The 17,837-nt window shown below is 38.8% G+C and overlaps 1 protein-coding gene across 3 annotated transcripts in view; it reads right to left on the bottom strand.

Annotated features, from left to right (window-relative positions):
- Window positions 1-17,837, bottom strand: part of ntrk2a (neurotrophic tyrosine kinase, receptor, type 2a) — a 114,318-nt gene that overhangs the window by 25,673 nt on the left and 70,808 nt on the right. For all 3 annotated transcript variants that reach the window (XM_080893789.1, XM_080893790.1, XM_080893788.1), the window contains exons 14-16: window positions 14,559-14,747; window positions 4,440-4,570; window positions 77-249 (exon numbers count right to left, since the gene is read on the bottom strand). In XM_080893789.1, coding sequence (XP_080749915.1) covers window positions 77-249; window positions 4,440-4,570; window positions 14,559-14,747 — 493 coding nt within the window. The remainder of the gene's footprint in view (window positions 1-76; window positions 250-4,439; window positions 4,571-14,558; window positions 14,748-17,837) is intronic.

Genomic DNA, 17,837 nt, shown 5'->3' on the forward strand with positions numbered 1-17,837 from the left:
ATTTTTCATAGAAACTCTTTAGAGAAAAACACATTTAAAATTTTGCCATTTTACATATTGAAGAAGAGAGTCATGCCTGAGGAACTTGTTGAGGTCACCGTGTTTCATGTACTCAAACACCATAATGAGCGGGTCGCTCTCCACGCACACTCCGTAGAAAGTGACAATATGCTCATGCTGAAGGTTCGTCAGCAGCTCAGCCTCACGATGGAAATCCTTCCTGGCATTTTCGCTGGCCTCTTTAAGTGTCTGCACACACACACACACGCACACACACAAGTGACATTTTAATAAAGTGACAAATCAAAACCTCACACATTATACCACATACACTTCTGCCAATTGGTCATTTTCATATTGGATTCATTCTCCTCCAATTTATTTGGCTGACGTCCACTGTGTGAAAAAAACAATACAAAAGTGCATATAAAAGTGAGTTACAGCAACACGGCACAAACAGTGTGAAATTACTGGCACCAAACAAGGACCGATATGACAGCAGAGCAGGAAAAGGATGGAGACATTTTAAATAAATGCTAGCCATTACAAAGTACAGCACTGTTTACATTCATTATGTTTCCCTGTTCCCTTTGAAACTAATCTTTGTCTCCCTTCCATGAATCAGGAAATCTGTCAGGGAGCTTGTGTAATACAAGCATCCATGACAGAGAGTGTATGTGAAGTGAAAGTGAATGACTGTGTGTGTGTTTGGAGGCGAGTTACAGGAAATGAAAGTGATACGGGGTGTGTATTAATTTCACATATAAGAAGAAAAATATAGAAAAGTTTCTCTTGTCCTACATGAATAATTGATTGTCTTCCTACAGTATATGATAGAGATATACATGAGGTGTGAGCGTGTGGCGAGTGGCGAGTGTGCCTATGCACACACATTGCAGGTAGAACCTCCGACTACAAATACAGATCTACAGGAGCACTGACTTAGAAAAAGCAGAATGAGATGACCTCTGACCTTTCATCAAAAGCACTAAAATGGAAGAATATTAGACAGACTTCAACCTTAAGCACTTACATTCAACCAATAATGTACTGTGAAACAGAGGCATGGTCGAGTACACTGCAGACTGCAAGGTGATACTGCAAGAAGATGATTATTACAGTATAGATAGTGTATATGAATGCCTGTGCCCCTGTCTCACCATGTAACTTGAGAATATGCATAGGATATGTGAGTTGACTGACTTTCCTCAGATGTCTTTGCAGGACCTTTCACTGTTATATTTAATGTTATCAGTTTATTGTTCGTAATTAATAGAATTAATAATGGCTAAAAATGAAGACTGACGCTGTGTAGGTCAATGAAAAGCTATTAAAACCAGCTTTGAGGTTTCCAGTTATTTTTATTGGTGTGGTTTTTCATATCAGTGCAGTTCTGAATGTTTGAAAGCCACAAATAAACACAGCTGTTCCTCACTCTGAAAGAAACCAGCAGGAGGTAATAAGAGGCGATGAATATGATGCTGAAAGCCCAGACTTTGTTCTTAGCATGGTTTAGAACTTATCTGTAATGATCTATTAACTTATAATGAAGCTTTTACAATTTCTTTGCAAAAAGTGACTTCTTAAGAGATGCTCATAAAACATGGACAATTTTCCTCATTATCCCAGTTTGACTGACGATGACTCCCTGAAGTCTAATCTATGATGTACTGTACTGTGTGCTCCTTAAAAAAAGAGAAAAGAAAAAGAAAAATGAACTTAAAGAGGAAAAAGAAATGTTATTCACTGCACCGCTGGTCTCAATCAGTATCAAATGACCACTGCGACCAGTATTAATCATTGTATTGAGCCAAACATATTAATGTTGAGTTTAGGAAAAATACTGACTTTCCTGTGAGCCTGGGAGTATTACAAATCACAGTGTGACTTTCTGTACTGAAAGCTGCATTAATTCCCATGCTGAAACTCATAACACTGCACTGTTAGTCATCCAGTCTGAGCACATTCAGGTCCATGGACAAATAAAAAGCAATCAACAACCTCCAGCTCACAAATGTGGTGAGTCATATACATGCGTGAAGAGAACATTATTGAAAGTGCTCGAAGTTCATGACTGATGGGATGCAGGAGCGTAAATGTGTTTGCATGAGTTTGTCTGCGTGCATGTGCATATGCATATTGTTTTTATGTGCACTTGTTACAATTATCCTCTGATCGATGGCAACTCAGTGTTTAATATACAGTAACAGTAAAACTTGCTTCTGTATTATGGATGACGGATTGATTGATAGACAACCCTAAAATCCAGGCCCATTAAGCTCTATTAGTGTGTGTAGGTCATTGTAATGTGGTATACAAATGAGAACCTGTACCTGTAATGTAGCATGACTCACAGAGAGCAATATAAGCATGGCGTGGTTTATCATAAAGAAAGTGCATTCCTCATAATCCATGTCCTTTCCCCTTTATTCTGTACAGTGGAATTACAGGACACAATAATTATAGCTGTTAAATGATGGAATCACCACATTTGCAGGATGAAATCACTGAGTGTTGAGGAAAGAAGTATTGAAACTCCTTGCAATTTGCATTTCTAAAACAAATACCTGTGCAAATTTAAATATGCAAAATAGTCTGCAGTTAAAAGAAAGAGTTTGAGGACCTTAACAAGCTGCTGCTACACCTGGCTGACTGAAAGGAAGCATGGCCCCCAACAAGAGAGGTGTCTACTCAAACAATGGAAAGGATTATACGACGCCTTGTATAAAATCTGTAGCAAATATATAGACAACATAGAATGACAGATGAGTTGTTTATTTCTAAGAAAGTTTAAAGAAAAAAGCAGGAAAAAGCTGAATGAACTTCATCAAACTGTAGCGATTCCATAATTTTTGGCCAGGGATTGAATTAAATACACTGACAACTCTCACAGGCAAATCAAATTTGTTTCTAAAATCCCGTCATTACAACAGATTCTCAGCACTCTTGTTTTCAAGTGATCAGATCAGATGTATGTATCCTCCTGAGTGTTCAAACATCTCGTGGGATTTGATTTGCCTAGAAAACCTCGAGGAATAGTCTGCATTAATTTGATGTCTCCTTCTTTTAATTAAAAGCAGCTGGTAAGAAGTGACAACATATTTATTTGCAAACAGAAACGATCTTTATTTGGATTTCTACACTCTAAGCATCCCCTTCACGAGACTGTTTTTTTATTTTAGTTTCAAGTTATGCGATATGTATATGTACAACAATGGATGGATGGATGGATGGATGGATGGATGGATGGATGGATGGATGGAGCTAGTACTGTTGAAAGTCTCTTTTCATCACCCTTCAGCACTTTGTGTTATTGCAGTGTATTGGCAGCAGGATCACTGACGCTGACGTATGCAGGTCGTCAATTAGTTAATTAAAAACAAATCTGCTGTCATTTAAAAAGAACATTCAATGGTGTACCTGCATACGTGGAAATCTGAGAATTGTTCATTTTTTCCCCTACATTTAACCAGATTTGACATGCAGCCAGCAAAATGAAGCATCGTGTTCTACAACCAAGAACTGTGCTGCTGTCCATGATTTCCAGGTCCGTGTTTTGAAGTGTGTTCAGTCTAAACCGACGCTAAGCTGGCAGCATACATCAGCAGGTGGTTCAGGGCTAAGCCGGGAGCAAACAGGAAATGTAGGAAGAGAAACGAAGGTGTAGGATTTGAGAAGAGGCAAGCGTCAGGATGACGACTGAGGAGAGAGAAAATAAAAGACTGCAGGTGAGAGCTGGAGGTGTGGAGGACAGAGGAAGTGAGGGGCAGAGGGGGCTCTTTCACAGGTCATGTATAGTTAATGAGAAGTTCTTCACCGTTCAGATCCTGTTTCTCTGCAGAACAGCAGAAAAAGAATCCTAGATGGAGAGACTGATGGACACATAGATGCGATGCTCCCTAGGAAACCATTCAATTTGACCCCGGAAGTCAGCGGTTTTTGAGTGTAATTCCACCTTATTCTTGCAGAGAAACCCATGAAAAGAGGGACTTTCTAACAATAGCACAGTAAATGGAGGCCAACATGGATTCTCAATACCGTGCTGACGCCATGTGAGGGATTTTATTTCAAAATACCATGGATCTATTTCAGGAACCAGTTCAATATTTTCAATGTATTTCATGTATCAGATGTCAATTCTGATACTGTGGAATAGAAAAATAATAATTTCACCTTCAATAATGCCATTTAGGAGCTTTATTTTGACATGATCAATTGTTCTGTAGGACCAAAGGAATTTAAAAATATCTCACGTTGAAACTTGACCCGTTTGTTTTACTGCACACAGGATACATTTTATTTACATTTCTGGGCTTTGAGTTATAAAAGCTGCAAAAAGAAGTTTGTGTTTTCAGAAACTGGAATCAATATGAAATTAATTAGTCTAATTCTCTGATTTATAAATATGTTTCTTAGGAATTTTAGGACTTCAACATTACCTTGACGGCCACCAGTATCTTCTCCTGGTCAGGTGAAAGGTTATAACACTCAGCCAGGAAGACTTTCCCAAAGGCTCCCTCTCCCAGCTCTCTCTTCAGCACAATGTTATGTCTTTTAATATGCTGGACAACTGTAGAATGAGAAGATGAAGAGGAAAACTTTTTAGTACAAGTTACAAACATGCATATAAATTGGGGAGGGGGGTAATCTTTTTTCCTCGTTTCTTTTCTATTGCCCCAAATGCTCAGTTTTAGGGAGCTTTTCTAATCTTAGCTCACAGCCCACCAACCTGCTGCTTAAACCTTCTGTTTGTGATGGGCAGCCAATAAGAAGAAAGCTGGCATAATGGGAGGGAAAAACAAGCCAAAAGTGCTTGTTCGGCCCAGAAAAAGATCAACTGTAAATCAAGCTGAAGTACACAAATAAAAACAAGGAGCTGGAAGTGATGATGGAAAGCAGGATTGATGCTTTGATCGCACGCCATTTATACTTTAATGACTTCAGCTCATGCAGTGAGTCAGTCTGGTGTCATTTGTTTTGTGGTGTTTGATTTCACTCAAAGAAGAGAAAACTGCATCATAAGACATCTGATTTTACACAAAAAGAAGACATTTGAATGTTGACTTGATAGCATGTGGTAATATAGCATCTTTGTAGTGCATATGTGGCAAAACTATTATTCTTGCTCTGTCCTTAAAGAAAATAAACATCTTATCAGACATAAACAATTAGCTCCATAGTTCTAGAAGTCACATGATAGCATGACTTTGTCACCTTGGATAACAATTGCGACCTAGCGTAGTTGTGCTTGAGAGCGGTATATTTGCAGTGCGCCCACTATGAGTTGCTGTAGTTCAAAAACTATCATCCAAACATTTTCTCCTATCACACATGAAGACACGTGGTAATAAATCCACACAGCGTCGTTGTAATAAACCTCCCTTCTTTTAAATTGTATTTTCTCCCACACGCTGCAGTAACGTCTGTTAATGAGTAAAAGTACAGAGCGCATAACACACAGCCTTGATGAGGCATGAGGTCTGTAATATAAAGTGTGGCTTTTCTTTACTTATTAGTCTGTAATTACACTGTAAGAGCAATGTTCTCGTCACCGACTTTCTTTCAGCACTATTACCCAGTAAGTAGCCAGTATTTACAAGAGCAATTGAATCTATTTTTACTCTTCTCTAAAATGCCCAGTTGCTTCTTGTTTTCTGGACCTTGTGTTTGGAGTATCACATTGGAGTATCAACTGAAACTTGTCAGTTTTCTTATAAAATAACCTTTACTCTTATAACAATTTATCCCTGTTAATCCGAAGCTGTGGATTTTCCTCCTTTTTGAACAAAAAGCACAGCTGCAGGGCATGTTAACCCCCATGGTTTTTCTAAAGGGAAAATGATGTTAAAATAAATGGTTTCTGTCACTCACAATCCACATGCAGATACATTCCTCTACTGTTCATCCCTCATCTACTTTCATTTCGAAGCCAAAAAAAGGCTCATAACTGTATCTACTGTATATCTGGGGATCATTTTCTACTGCATACATATTTTATGTCTTGATTTATGTATCAAATAAATGCAAAAGTAAATAAGCAAATTCCTTCTTTTTTGTCTTCTACGACTTCAACACAGTTTTTACAGTAATGTAAATTTGAAAAACGTGTCTCTCTGCTTGCTTCATGCATCTAACCTCTTCCTGCCTTCTGCTCATCCACAGTTGGATCAGAGTCGACAACTCTGCTCTCTGTTGCTAAGTAACTCGCGAATCCACACCAGCTGATTTCTCAAAAAAAAAAAAAAAATAGAAAATAAAAAAATTGGCATCTCGCCGGTTATTGTACAAGGTTTTATCATGCAGAATGATTAACAGCCTCGTGACCTTACAATAACCTAGTTAAACCCCATCTTTTGATCGCCAGCCAAATGTGCTCCATGTCTGTCTGCATGCAGAGAAACACGTTATCCTGTAATACCTGTGCTCGTTTAGGTCCTGAATACAAATGCATACATACACACACGCTTTTAGACACACACACACACACACACACACACACACACACACACACACACACACACACACACACCAAGAGCTGAGATTTATGTGTGATGTGATTAAGAGGTGCATTTGAAGAAAAGCTGTCCACTCAGAATATCACATTAAAGCTCAGCTAGACTCTCTGAAGAAGCTGCATCGATCGACACTGTAAGCTACTGAGGTCCATCCTAACCCAATACTGTAACTGCAGACCTACGGAGAAAAGAGAAACACACAGCTGGTCTGCATCAGATATTCAAAAGCATTAAATATGAGGTCAAGACCATATGATATTTTTGTTTTGCTTAAGGCATTTATACACTCATAAATTCTTGTTATGATACGTGATAGGCTGCATATTGTCTCCGTCAAATCCCGTCTTGGCCTTCATTTGTAACCTTTGTGAATTAATGGGAAGGAAACGTCAAATAAGAAAATGAATTAAAACATTTTAATTAAAAAGACTGCAGATCGTTCAGTCCCATCTGTCCTGCGTTCAAAAAACCCCCTAAAATGAACAAAAAGAAAATGTGGGTGGTTTAAGGAGGACAGTGTGTTTTCTATACTACAACCTCTCTTTTATTTTGATAGCTTGTGTGTGGAAGATTTCTGTGAGCTTCTATCGGTCAATGAAAAAAAGAAAAAACAACATACTGGGCTTTCTGTTAGGATGGTGGAAAGTACTCCAGATGCAGATTCTATGATACACTAAATAGACGTTTTCTTGTCCCCGGGCCTCAAATACAGGCTTCTGTCAGAAACCAGTGCCTTACACAGGGATACACACTGGGTGTCCTTCCGTATTGGTGGCTTGCAGCAATCTTCGATGCCAAGAGCTAGCGATGCTGTTTGAAAGAGCAACAAAGTCCACATAAGGAAGTTCTTTCTTCCATGTGCTGTGTGGTTACCCAGCAAAAGTATCATGGTCATGTTTGGGGAAAGATTTTCATTTCAAAACAAACAAGTCATGCATTGTACTGCAGACACAGTTCACCTTTTAATATTTTACTCAGATGGCAAGGGCCTAAACCCCATCAGCTTATAGTTTAGGATGGTTTTATCAAATAAGTCCTGTAAGCATCTGAATATGTGTTTACATGATGAAAAAGTGACGCTGCGGATCTTTTTCGTTTTTGCAAATCAGCAGCATGTGAATAACTTCTACCTTCTAAACCTGAATACATAATCCTGAGGTATCAGCATGAATAAAAGTCAAGAATATTTGTAAATTGTTTCATCATTTACTAATTATTTTATCATCTATTTCTCCTAAAATTGAGTCTTCATCTCAAATAAAAAAACCAACATGTCGCTGATCACCACAATTCCCTTTGCAACAACGGCGCACAATAAACTCACATCCCCACAAGAAAGCTACCCACCATTTAACCAGCTAATTACCTCACCGCACTATTTTCCTACTGCAGTTGTCTAATAAGCATTCATCCATGAAAATGCCTTGCACCACTTCTCCTTAATTAACATCCTCAAATAGCAAATAAATTGATGTTTGCAGACCAGTGCTTCCCGTACCGCTTTTTTCCCCTCCTTTCTTTTCTTTAGTCTTTGGCAGGAAGATGTGGTTATTCACACAACCTTTTCCTGCAATTTTCTTTTTTGTGTCTTTTTTGGTTAGATTTCCAGTGTCGTCGCATCTATTTTGCATGTATTCAAGCATTAGCATTTATTGTCTATCAAGAGCGTAAAAGAATAAGTCCTTTTATTTCTAATGGCCGTATTTCAGTCATTAAATAATTGTGCTTTGCAGCTGCTTTCCTTTTGCCAAGTTTACAATCTGTCTTCCACCTCACTTTCATTGTTACACTGTGTCTCCACATGCCGTGCGACATATCACACCCCTTCTCCTCAATCAGTATCCTTAATTAAGATCTACTAAAATATAATTCCTCATTTACCAGACTTAACACACTTACTCTCTGATGTTTTTCCTAATTAGTACCCGTTTTCCATGCTTATCATATTCACTCATTTTCCCTCATTTGCATTCTTCCATCTATTCTCATTATCTTACTCTCACTTTCCTTATTTAGCGTTCCTCTGTTTCACCATTTATCTCTCCCTGTTGCTGTTCCTCTCGGCTGCTAAACCTATCAGTTTTTAATCAGCATCCTCTAAGTATTAACATCCAGGCACAGGTTCTTCCCCCGTTCTGTTGCTCCATTAGTTTTTTTCCATTAACTGTTTATGACAGGGTTTACAATATTAACATCAAGAAGAATAATATTTCCCATCGACCCCCTCATCTTCCACCTTTTTTGCCCTCCTGCCTTCATTTTTCCACCACATCATTTAGAGTCCCATCACACCTATCCTTCATCAGCATCTTATGAACTCCCAAATAAATTAATGTCTGGGGACATAATTATTCTCCGTTTGCCATCTGTTTCATATTCCGTTCTTCTTCGTCTCATCTTCCCAAATTCTTTCCATTGCGTTGAATGCAGACATAAAACAGCTTGAACAGCTTGGAAAAACTGAGTTCGGTACTTTGAACTGAGCAACAGGATAAGTCAAAGACACAGTCGTGTTTGACAGATGCTTTGAGAAGAGGACAACCAGAAACGTCAAACGTTCTTCAGTAATGTCATGGCACTGATTTTTCCTGACTCTGCGCCCTCCTATCAGCAAGCGTAGGTAATTGTGACCTAAATTTTGTGCGTCAGCCTGTGTGTGTGTGCGTGCGTGCACATATGTTTTTTTGTAAACCGGTGTCTTCAAATACAGTCAGCACGTGTTGACTTGTGAATAACATTTTCCAGAGTGAAGTTAATCCCCATTCCCTGGATACAAAAAAATACAAAGCCCAAAAGACCAACTCGTATAGAAGCAGTGGAAGAATTGAGAGGTACTGAACACAAAGCCAAGAGGATGATGTAAGAAAGATGATGAAAGAAAAATCACTTTTTCAACACTGCTACTGCAGATATTAATAACAAGTCCTCTAAAATCTCTATTTGAGCTTAAACACTACAATGAAAAGCTTAGACACTTTTGGTGTTTATGATTTTACTATTGTGACCCTACATGAGACTACATGACCCTATATGTGACCCTACACATATAGTTGGATCCAGCAAGAGCTCAGTCAGCTTAGCTTAGCTGCACAAAGGCAAAAAATGGTAAAATAACTAGCAGCCAGTCCTCTGCCTCTCATTTACAGTCATTAACATTTCAGTTTTTGTATAAATGTACATTATTGAGTTTTGCAGGTGCTGGTGGGCACGTGTTTCTGCCTTGGTCCTGGGGTTTTGTGTTGTTTTGAGGTTTTATATCCTTAGCTAATATGAGTTTTGGGGTCCCTGCTTGGTTGTCATTTGTTGCTTTATATTCATGGTTTTTAGCTTCAGAGTTTATTATTATTATATTTTTGTATTCTGATTCTTGTTTTGATTTGTCATTCTAGTGATGATTATGTTTCTGGGATTTTGAGCCTTAACTACCGTTCCTGCCTTTATTTGTTTTTCTTAATGTCTTTTGTTAGATTCTCTGCCTTCTCTTTCCTCTCTGATTTGTCAGTGTCATTATACATGGTTGCTCTCTATAGTCAGCATTTTTAATTATATAAAAATGTCAACTTAATAACTTGATATTTGAAGTTATTTTCTCAAAATTTAGAGGCCTAACCCTAAATTTTGACATATGGAAGGGCTTTTGGTTTTTGGGTTTTTTGTCCAGTGGCAGAAACGAGTTCCCATAGTTGCCCCTGAATAAGCTAAGCTTGTTTTAATCTTGTTGTTTATTTCCTGCTTCACTTTTCTCTTGTGGCTTTATTTGTGTTTTCTTCCTGCTTGTCTAACTGTTACCACCTATATTGATTACATACACCCAAATCATCCCTTGGTGTATAAATAGCCCTGTCATCCCCATAATCTTTGCCACAGCATTTGACCTTTTACCTCACTTAGTCTATTGCGTGTTGTCTTTAGCCTTTGCAATCAAAAAAACTGAATCAGCCACAAGTGGCTCATGAGCTCTAGCATGATTTGCTTCTTTTAGCTCTGGTATGTGTATGAGTCATCCACGAAAGTCTTGAATTTATGAGTGGCTTAACATATGCTGGGACACAGTCACACACAAACCTACACTTTCTATTTTCCCATTCTCCCATCAGATCTTACGGCAGCAGCTTCAAGGTCATTCACATGAGAGCAAGAAGAAATTTATTTTATAGCTTGTAATCAACTGATAAATCTTTAGTTCTACATCAGAGTTGATTGGGGTCCATGTTAAAGAGAAGTGAGTTTTTTTTGCCGCTACATACTTAGATTTCTTCCATGTTTTAGTGTCTACTTTTATTTTTTTTAGTATTTTTGTTACTATCCATTACCTGCTCTACTTTTCTCTTCCTCCCTGTCTGTCCTCACCTGTATTGATTAAATGCACCCAAAGCATCCCTTAGTGTATAAATAGTCCTATCCTTCCCCTTAGTATTTGTCACAACATTTATGTTCTCCTCTATCTCAGTTGTTTTTTCTTCCTTCATTGAATTGTGTTGATTTTTGGATTATTTATCAATTATTAAAGCTCACCATAAATTCCATAAATTATATGTATTTTATATACTGTGACAGTTTTTTTTTTGTTTTTTGTTTTTTTTTTGGGGGGGGGGTGCAGCCAGTCTAGCTGTTTCCTATTTTTTATGCTAATGCAAGCTAACAGTGAACTCACACCACCTTCATATTTATCATCAATCTTTAATATGCGGCAGCATGACTCTGTTCTTGGATCCCCTGCCTTGCCATGTGTATACTTTCAGGGAAACCACTACTAGCAATCAGTTGATTTGGCTGATTTACTGGGTTTTGCAGACTGAGTTTTGGCTCCTGGCCTGCCTGAATCAGTGTTCAATTATTCCTGAAATTTCAAACAATCTTTGCTGCCATGGTCTAGAGTGTACCTCTCTCTCATTCTTTGTGTATCTTGTAGTCTCCCCTGTTTGTTCTCTCTCTTTGTCTTGGCATGGCTCAGCATCCTGTTCACACTTCTTTCCTCAGTTGCACCTGTGATCCACTCTCCTATGAAGCCCTTCAGCCCATATGACTGACTCTATGCTCCAGTCCCTGCCAGAGTTTTTCCAACCTTGTAGCAACACATGTCTACTTTTTTGTATTCTCTTGATCTTGTTTGAAACCATGTTTAACTGTATGCCCCTGTGTCTCAGGTTCACTGCCAGTTTGCCTTAGTCTCCTCAGTCTGCCACAACGTGTCAGTCTGCCACTTTTCAGTGAAGCCAACTCAACAGATCGTTGCCACCTTCAAGAAACTCCAGCCTGGGTCTCAACCATTCACAATTGGTCTTTAATAAAACAAGTTTGTGCATGGTTATCTGAATGGCGCAATTTCTGTCTTAGTGGTCCAAAAAAAATGAATGACACTTTGACAGGGTTTTCCTGAAATTTGAATCTTCAAATTGAATCTCCAGAGAAGTTTAGTGGAAAGAAATGTGTGATATGATAGTCAATGTAGTGGGAGAATATGCTCATATACTCTTATACCTATTTTAGTTGTAAACCCAAATTTATGTATATGTGAGTGATTAGCAAAACATAAACACAACGGCCTAGTTAAACAAAGTAAGTTGGAAAGGGAGGTTAAGATGTTAAACTGGGCTGCCTATGTTGTTGGTGATATACTAAGTGCTCACGACCCAGGATTCAGGAAGTGGGAACAAAAAGGAATAACAGCGATTTGTACAGTAATGAAAGATGGCCATTTGATGAGTTTCCAAGATTTAAAAGATCGGTATAGTCTAGAGAAAACCGATTTTTACCGGTACCTGCAACTCAGAGACTACTTTTCAAAGGAAATACGAAGTTCGCGTACGTCTTATGGCATCCTGAATTGTATAATTAAATCATACAGGGGCCTCCAATTCAAGGAGATTTCTGTACTATATAAAAATCTAAGAGAGAACACGGCAACATCAACTGAATACATAAAAAAGAAATGGGAGCAGGAAATAAAAACTGATATCTCAACTGAGGAATGGTTAGATATGTGTGACACCCAGAACACAACCACTAACTCAAGATGCTGGAGAGAATTTGGGTGGAAACACCTTACTCGATTCTTTATTACACCAAAAATCAAAAGTAAACAGACTCAAGACAGTTTGCCATGCTGGAGAAGATGTGGTAACATGGAAGCACATCATACGCACGTGTTTTGGGAGTGCCTGAAACTGCATAATTTTTGGAAGAACGTGAGTCTTGTAATAGGCAATATCTTGGGCTACCAATTACCACACAATTTTAAAACTGTATATCTTGGGAATATTAGAGAGTATGTTCTGTACGACGACTTGTATTTGACAAAAATCCTATTGATAGCTGCAAAGAAAGCTATAACAAGAAACTGGTACAAACTGGATCCGCCTTCATCAAAAGACTGGTTAAATATTGTTGGAGAAATCTATGCAATGGAAAAAATGACTTACATTCTCAGATTAAAGGAAGATATTTTCGTTGCTAAGTGGGAGAAGTGGACATTGTATGGCACCAAGGAAAATTAATGAACGAACAAAACATTTAAGGTCTATGACTCTGTATATCTATTGATGCATGCCTGTATAAAAGTACATATATAAGCTGGAGTATGTATGCTGCTGAGCAAAGGCAGGCATGCATACGGTAGTTGATTAGAATTGGCACCCACACCTTTTGTTCGCTTTAGTTCTGTTTTGTTTTGACTGTGTGCTTGCATGGTTATTTCTCCTGTAATGCAAAACATGTCTATGTTTAAACTGTGACGAAACTATCAATAAAAATTACAGTGTCAAAAAAAAAAAACATAAACACAACAGTTACCACCTTTTCATATCTGTGTGCTTTACTGAAGCTTCTTTGTAATGTTTGTGACCTGCTTTCCAACAATGCTAACTCTGCTAATATCATTATTTTTAATGAGGTGCTCACTTAAAAAGACAGTTGCACAACCGAAGCTTTGCAGCACACTAACATTTCCCATAATTACACGTAGATCCATCATCTCAGCAGAGTAATTGTTGCTTTATTGCTGCGCGAAAGAGGCCTGCGCGATCATTTAAGCAGAGACGTGTACCTGCTACTGATTCCTCCTGCATTCAATATTACAGGATGGTTAAGACCTCTCTTTAAAAAGAGTTCAGTTCCTGGCATTCAACCATGTGCCACTTTGCCAAACTGTCTCCATCAAAGGCTATTGTACCGGTCTGAAAAGGCGGAGTGCCAAATAATCGGTCAGATACTTTCAGTATTTATGCAGCCTGTCTGTGAGTCAAAGGCACACACTGTGTAATAGTTGTAATGGCTGTAATATATTAAAAATGCACATGCAGGCACATGCACATACACCACAGTGTGTTATTGACTTTCATTGATCCTAAGCGCTTTCATTCTTCGTCATTTGGCTGTAAATCCCAGTCAGTCTTTTAGTTATAATGCAGGACTGAAGAGGTCGACCTCCAGTCCCCCATTATTATACAACCTAAACCTTGCTCTCAACAGAATGAGCACACATGAACACACACACACACACATACACAAATGCGTGGGTCCATAATTTACTGCAACACAAGGCCAAATCCTGGAGAAGCTTTTATAACTTGCCAATAATCATAATGTCATGTTGATGGACCAGGTCAATATCCTTGTGCATTTTCTGTCTGTCTATTTGTCTGTGGCTCTCTTTCTCTCTCCCTCTGCTCTTCTTCTAGCTTCTACTTTGGGTTTGTCACTTTCTCATTTTCACTTGGTTTAAAAAATTTAAACCACTGGCTAATAAGGTCTAGCATCATTTGGTTTCTTTAGCTCTGGTATGTATATGAGTCATCCATGGAAGCCTTGATGAATGTGTCCCTAACGTATGCTGGGGCACAGCCACACACAAACATGCATATAATTAGACTTTCTATTTCCCATTCTTCCCTCAGATTTTATCAGCAGTAGCTCCAAGGTCACTGACATGACAGCGAGGAAGGATGTATATAGTAGCTTGTAATCAACTGATAAAAGTTTGATTCTAAATCAGAGTTAATCCGGGTCCATGTTAAAGATAAGTCAGATTTTTCTTTTACTTACATGTGTCAGTCTTGAGCAGGCTGTTTGTGCTTCTGAAGTATTGAGGGTTTTCGATCACTGGGATCTTGGTCATGCCGATGATTACTGCGTCAGGGCCCATCTCCGATGACGAAGGAGTGTTGCTGCCATTGGAGACGTGGTGAAGAGGAGAGGCAGAGTCATCGTCATTGCTGATCACTGAAGATGGTCCTAAGTAGGAGAGAAATGGGGATAAGCGGTGTTTGAAAAGCATTTCAGCTATGTGATCAGTATGAGGACGCAAGAGGAGTAATTAAAGCTGTTACTGGCAGGCAGCGAGGAGATAAAATCCCACAGACCCCCAAACCTTCCTAACATTAGAACTCTAGCAAGCTCTCTTTTTCTGTTTTTCATACAGCTATTTCTTGGTGGACAAGCAACATGAGTGCCTTCAAGAAAAGATTGCCTCAAAGTGTGCACTATTATCCCCATTTGAACCATTATCAAGTCTCAGCCCTTACTTTAGGCAAAGCTGTATTTTTCCTTGTGTCTGACTATTCTGGCTGCTCAGAACAACAGTAAAGAAGCTTGTGTTTACACGACACATCATTGCAGCTCCTTTGTTTCATGCGTAGCTCTGTCCGTCATTACAGCATTATTCACAACTGTAGTTCAAGCTGACTTCAGCACAAATTAAACAGTAGCTGCACTGATATGAACACAAGGCTCCAGAAACAAAGTGAATCAGAATCAACACTTGTAACCAACAAGTGCTGACCTGTGTTAGATGGTCGCCTTACTGCATATGTAAACTTTGTACATTTCTTTTTAATGTGAAAAAAATGCATTTTTAAAATTTTATTTCATGTCTCACTGACACCCAAAACAAGCACCCGACCACAGTAAGTTGTATTCTTAAATGCAGGGGTTATTTCCAGTCCGAGTCTCCACTGATTTTGAATTTCATACAGCTTTTTTTCTGAAACAGAGCTCCTCAGGGGTTGAAAAAAGCCTGTTTACTACATCTCCTGCTAGGACACTGATGCAAGTCAGGAGTAACTTGCCACGCCCAACAGTATTTATCCAGGTAAAAAGAGGGTGGAGGTACAAATGGCAGACCACATGACTCCCCTCTGTCAGTAACAGATGTTTTAATCCTAATGTGCAACAGAGCTCTATGAGGTTAATTGACAAGAGCAAAGATACTAGGAAATATGAGGGGCAGAAGTAGCAGCTCCTGTAGTAACTTGGGTCATTTTGACTGGATGAAAACAAATTTGCAAATTTCTGCATGAAGAAAATGAGTGACTAAGCCGGTAAGTGCCCCATTAAGGGGGCCAAAATGGGAGAATACCATTAGGTACTTTATCAGCAGTAGCTGTTTTCTTTTTGTCAGTTTGAAAGCTTTTTTAGGTACGCTTCTGCAGCATTTAATGATGAAGTCAAGAAAAGAAGGCTAATATGAAGTGTATTCCTCCAGAGCAGGAAGGTAACAGAGGGAATTCATGTATGCAATAAAAAGCAGCAATCTAGGAGCTTGGTGGAAAAAAACAAAGCGACACAAAAAGTGGAAAATGCAGACGCAGAGATGGCACTATTATCTCGTTAAAATAAAAGTCTCAGGAGAATACGCTTCCTCTTTCACATTACTCAAATTTCTGAAAAGCACAAGATGCAGCATTAACATGAATTAACGGAAAACAAAGCAGAGGTGGGGTAGCGTGAGTCAGACACAGAGCCCATCCCTTTCACAGCAAAAGGGTTTGTTTTGGCAGCAGAATGGAGGCGTTATTAGTTTCTAATTAGGCCCATGAAAATAGTCCAGGAGGTTTGTCTGTGACAGTAAACCCTCATCACATTTCTGCTAATTTTCTGTACCCATACTTAGTGCCAAAGCAAACAAACCTCTTTTTATTTTTCTTCTCACATAGACTGTAGCAGTAAATAGCAGCTGCATTTACAAGAGCCTACAGGTACAGACTGATATTCACTCTGGGTTTCTTTTTCGCCTCACCTTTGACTCCTGCATATGCACCCTTATCTCTCACTGGAGTGTTTAATACTTACAATCAATATGTCTGCATACATCCATGCACTAGAAATGTAGTGGCCACTTTATTAAGCACAACTGTGAAATCTAATTCAATCCTACACAATAATAATTGTTTTTACAATCAACACAGAAAACTGGCTATTACAGTACAGCTCACACCTTTAACATACAGTACATTTAAATCTCATACGCTTTCAATTCCATCTGAAATACCTAAAAATGTATTGTGAAAGTCGAATTTAGGACAAAGTATGACAAGCAATTTAGTTGTAAATCAACTAAACAGGAGCATCACCTCAAGTCTTTATGCTGTGCTAATATTTGCTCTGAAGTTTATCTGACGACTCTGCGATTCTAGCAGAGTTACCAAATTTGCCCCTTTGTACCGCTATTGTTCTACTCCAGCCCAGCCAGCGGTGAAAACAGTCTCCACATTTTTGTGCTAAAACAACGGTAATTTGGTAAGAAAACATCTGATGCGTCTAAGGCAGAGTGCCATAGCCTCTTTGTAGTTCAGTTTTTTTGGCACAAATCTCATACAGTACCAAAACTGCTTTCTAAGCAATTTCTTCTTTATGGCCAGTATAGAAGAAACATGTATAGCAACCAGTAAAATACATACAAGATCATATAATTATATATCCACTCAACAGCTACTTTATTGATACACTTCTTGTTAATGCAATGATCTAATCAGACAATCACATGGAGCAACTCAACCCATTCAGGCATGCAGACATGGTCATGGTTGTTGGTACCAGATGGGCTAGGCTGAGTACTTAAGAAATAGATCTTCTGAGATGTTTCCACACAACCATCTTTCGTGTTTACGGAGAATTGTCTTAAAAAGAGAAAATATGCAGTAATTAGATCTCTGGGTGAAAATGCCCCGTTGATGCCAGAGGTCAGAGAAGAATGGCCAGACTGCTTCAAGCTGAAACAAGGCAACAGTAACTTAAATAACTGCAATAACTGCAGACTGTTACAGAGTTATGTGGAAGAGCGTCTCTGAAGGCACAGTATATCTGTCCCTGAAGCAAATCTGTAAGAGCACACAGTGCCATTTCGGTCAGCCAATGATCTGAAAGAGTCTAAATATCTGCTGCAACAACGATCTACCAACCTAGCATATTTTTAAGTCTACCCGAGTTTTGTTACCGACCATGTCCACGACCACAGTGTACCCATCTTCTGCAGGCTGCTTCCAGCAGGATAACACACCGTGTCACAAAGCTCAAATCATCTAAAACTGGTTTCTTGAACATGAC

This window comes from Rhamphochromis sp. 'chilingali', assembly GCF_963969265.1.
Source record: "Rhamphochromis sp. 'chilingali' genome assembly, chromosome: 10".
Taxonomy (NCBI): Eukaryota; Metazoa; Chordata; class Actinopteri; order Cichliformes; family Cichlidae; genus Rhamphochromis; species Rhamphochromis sp. 'chilingali'.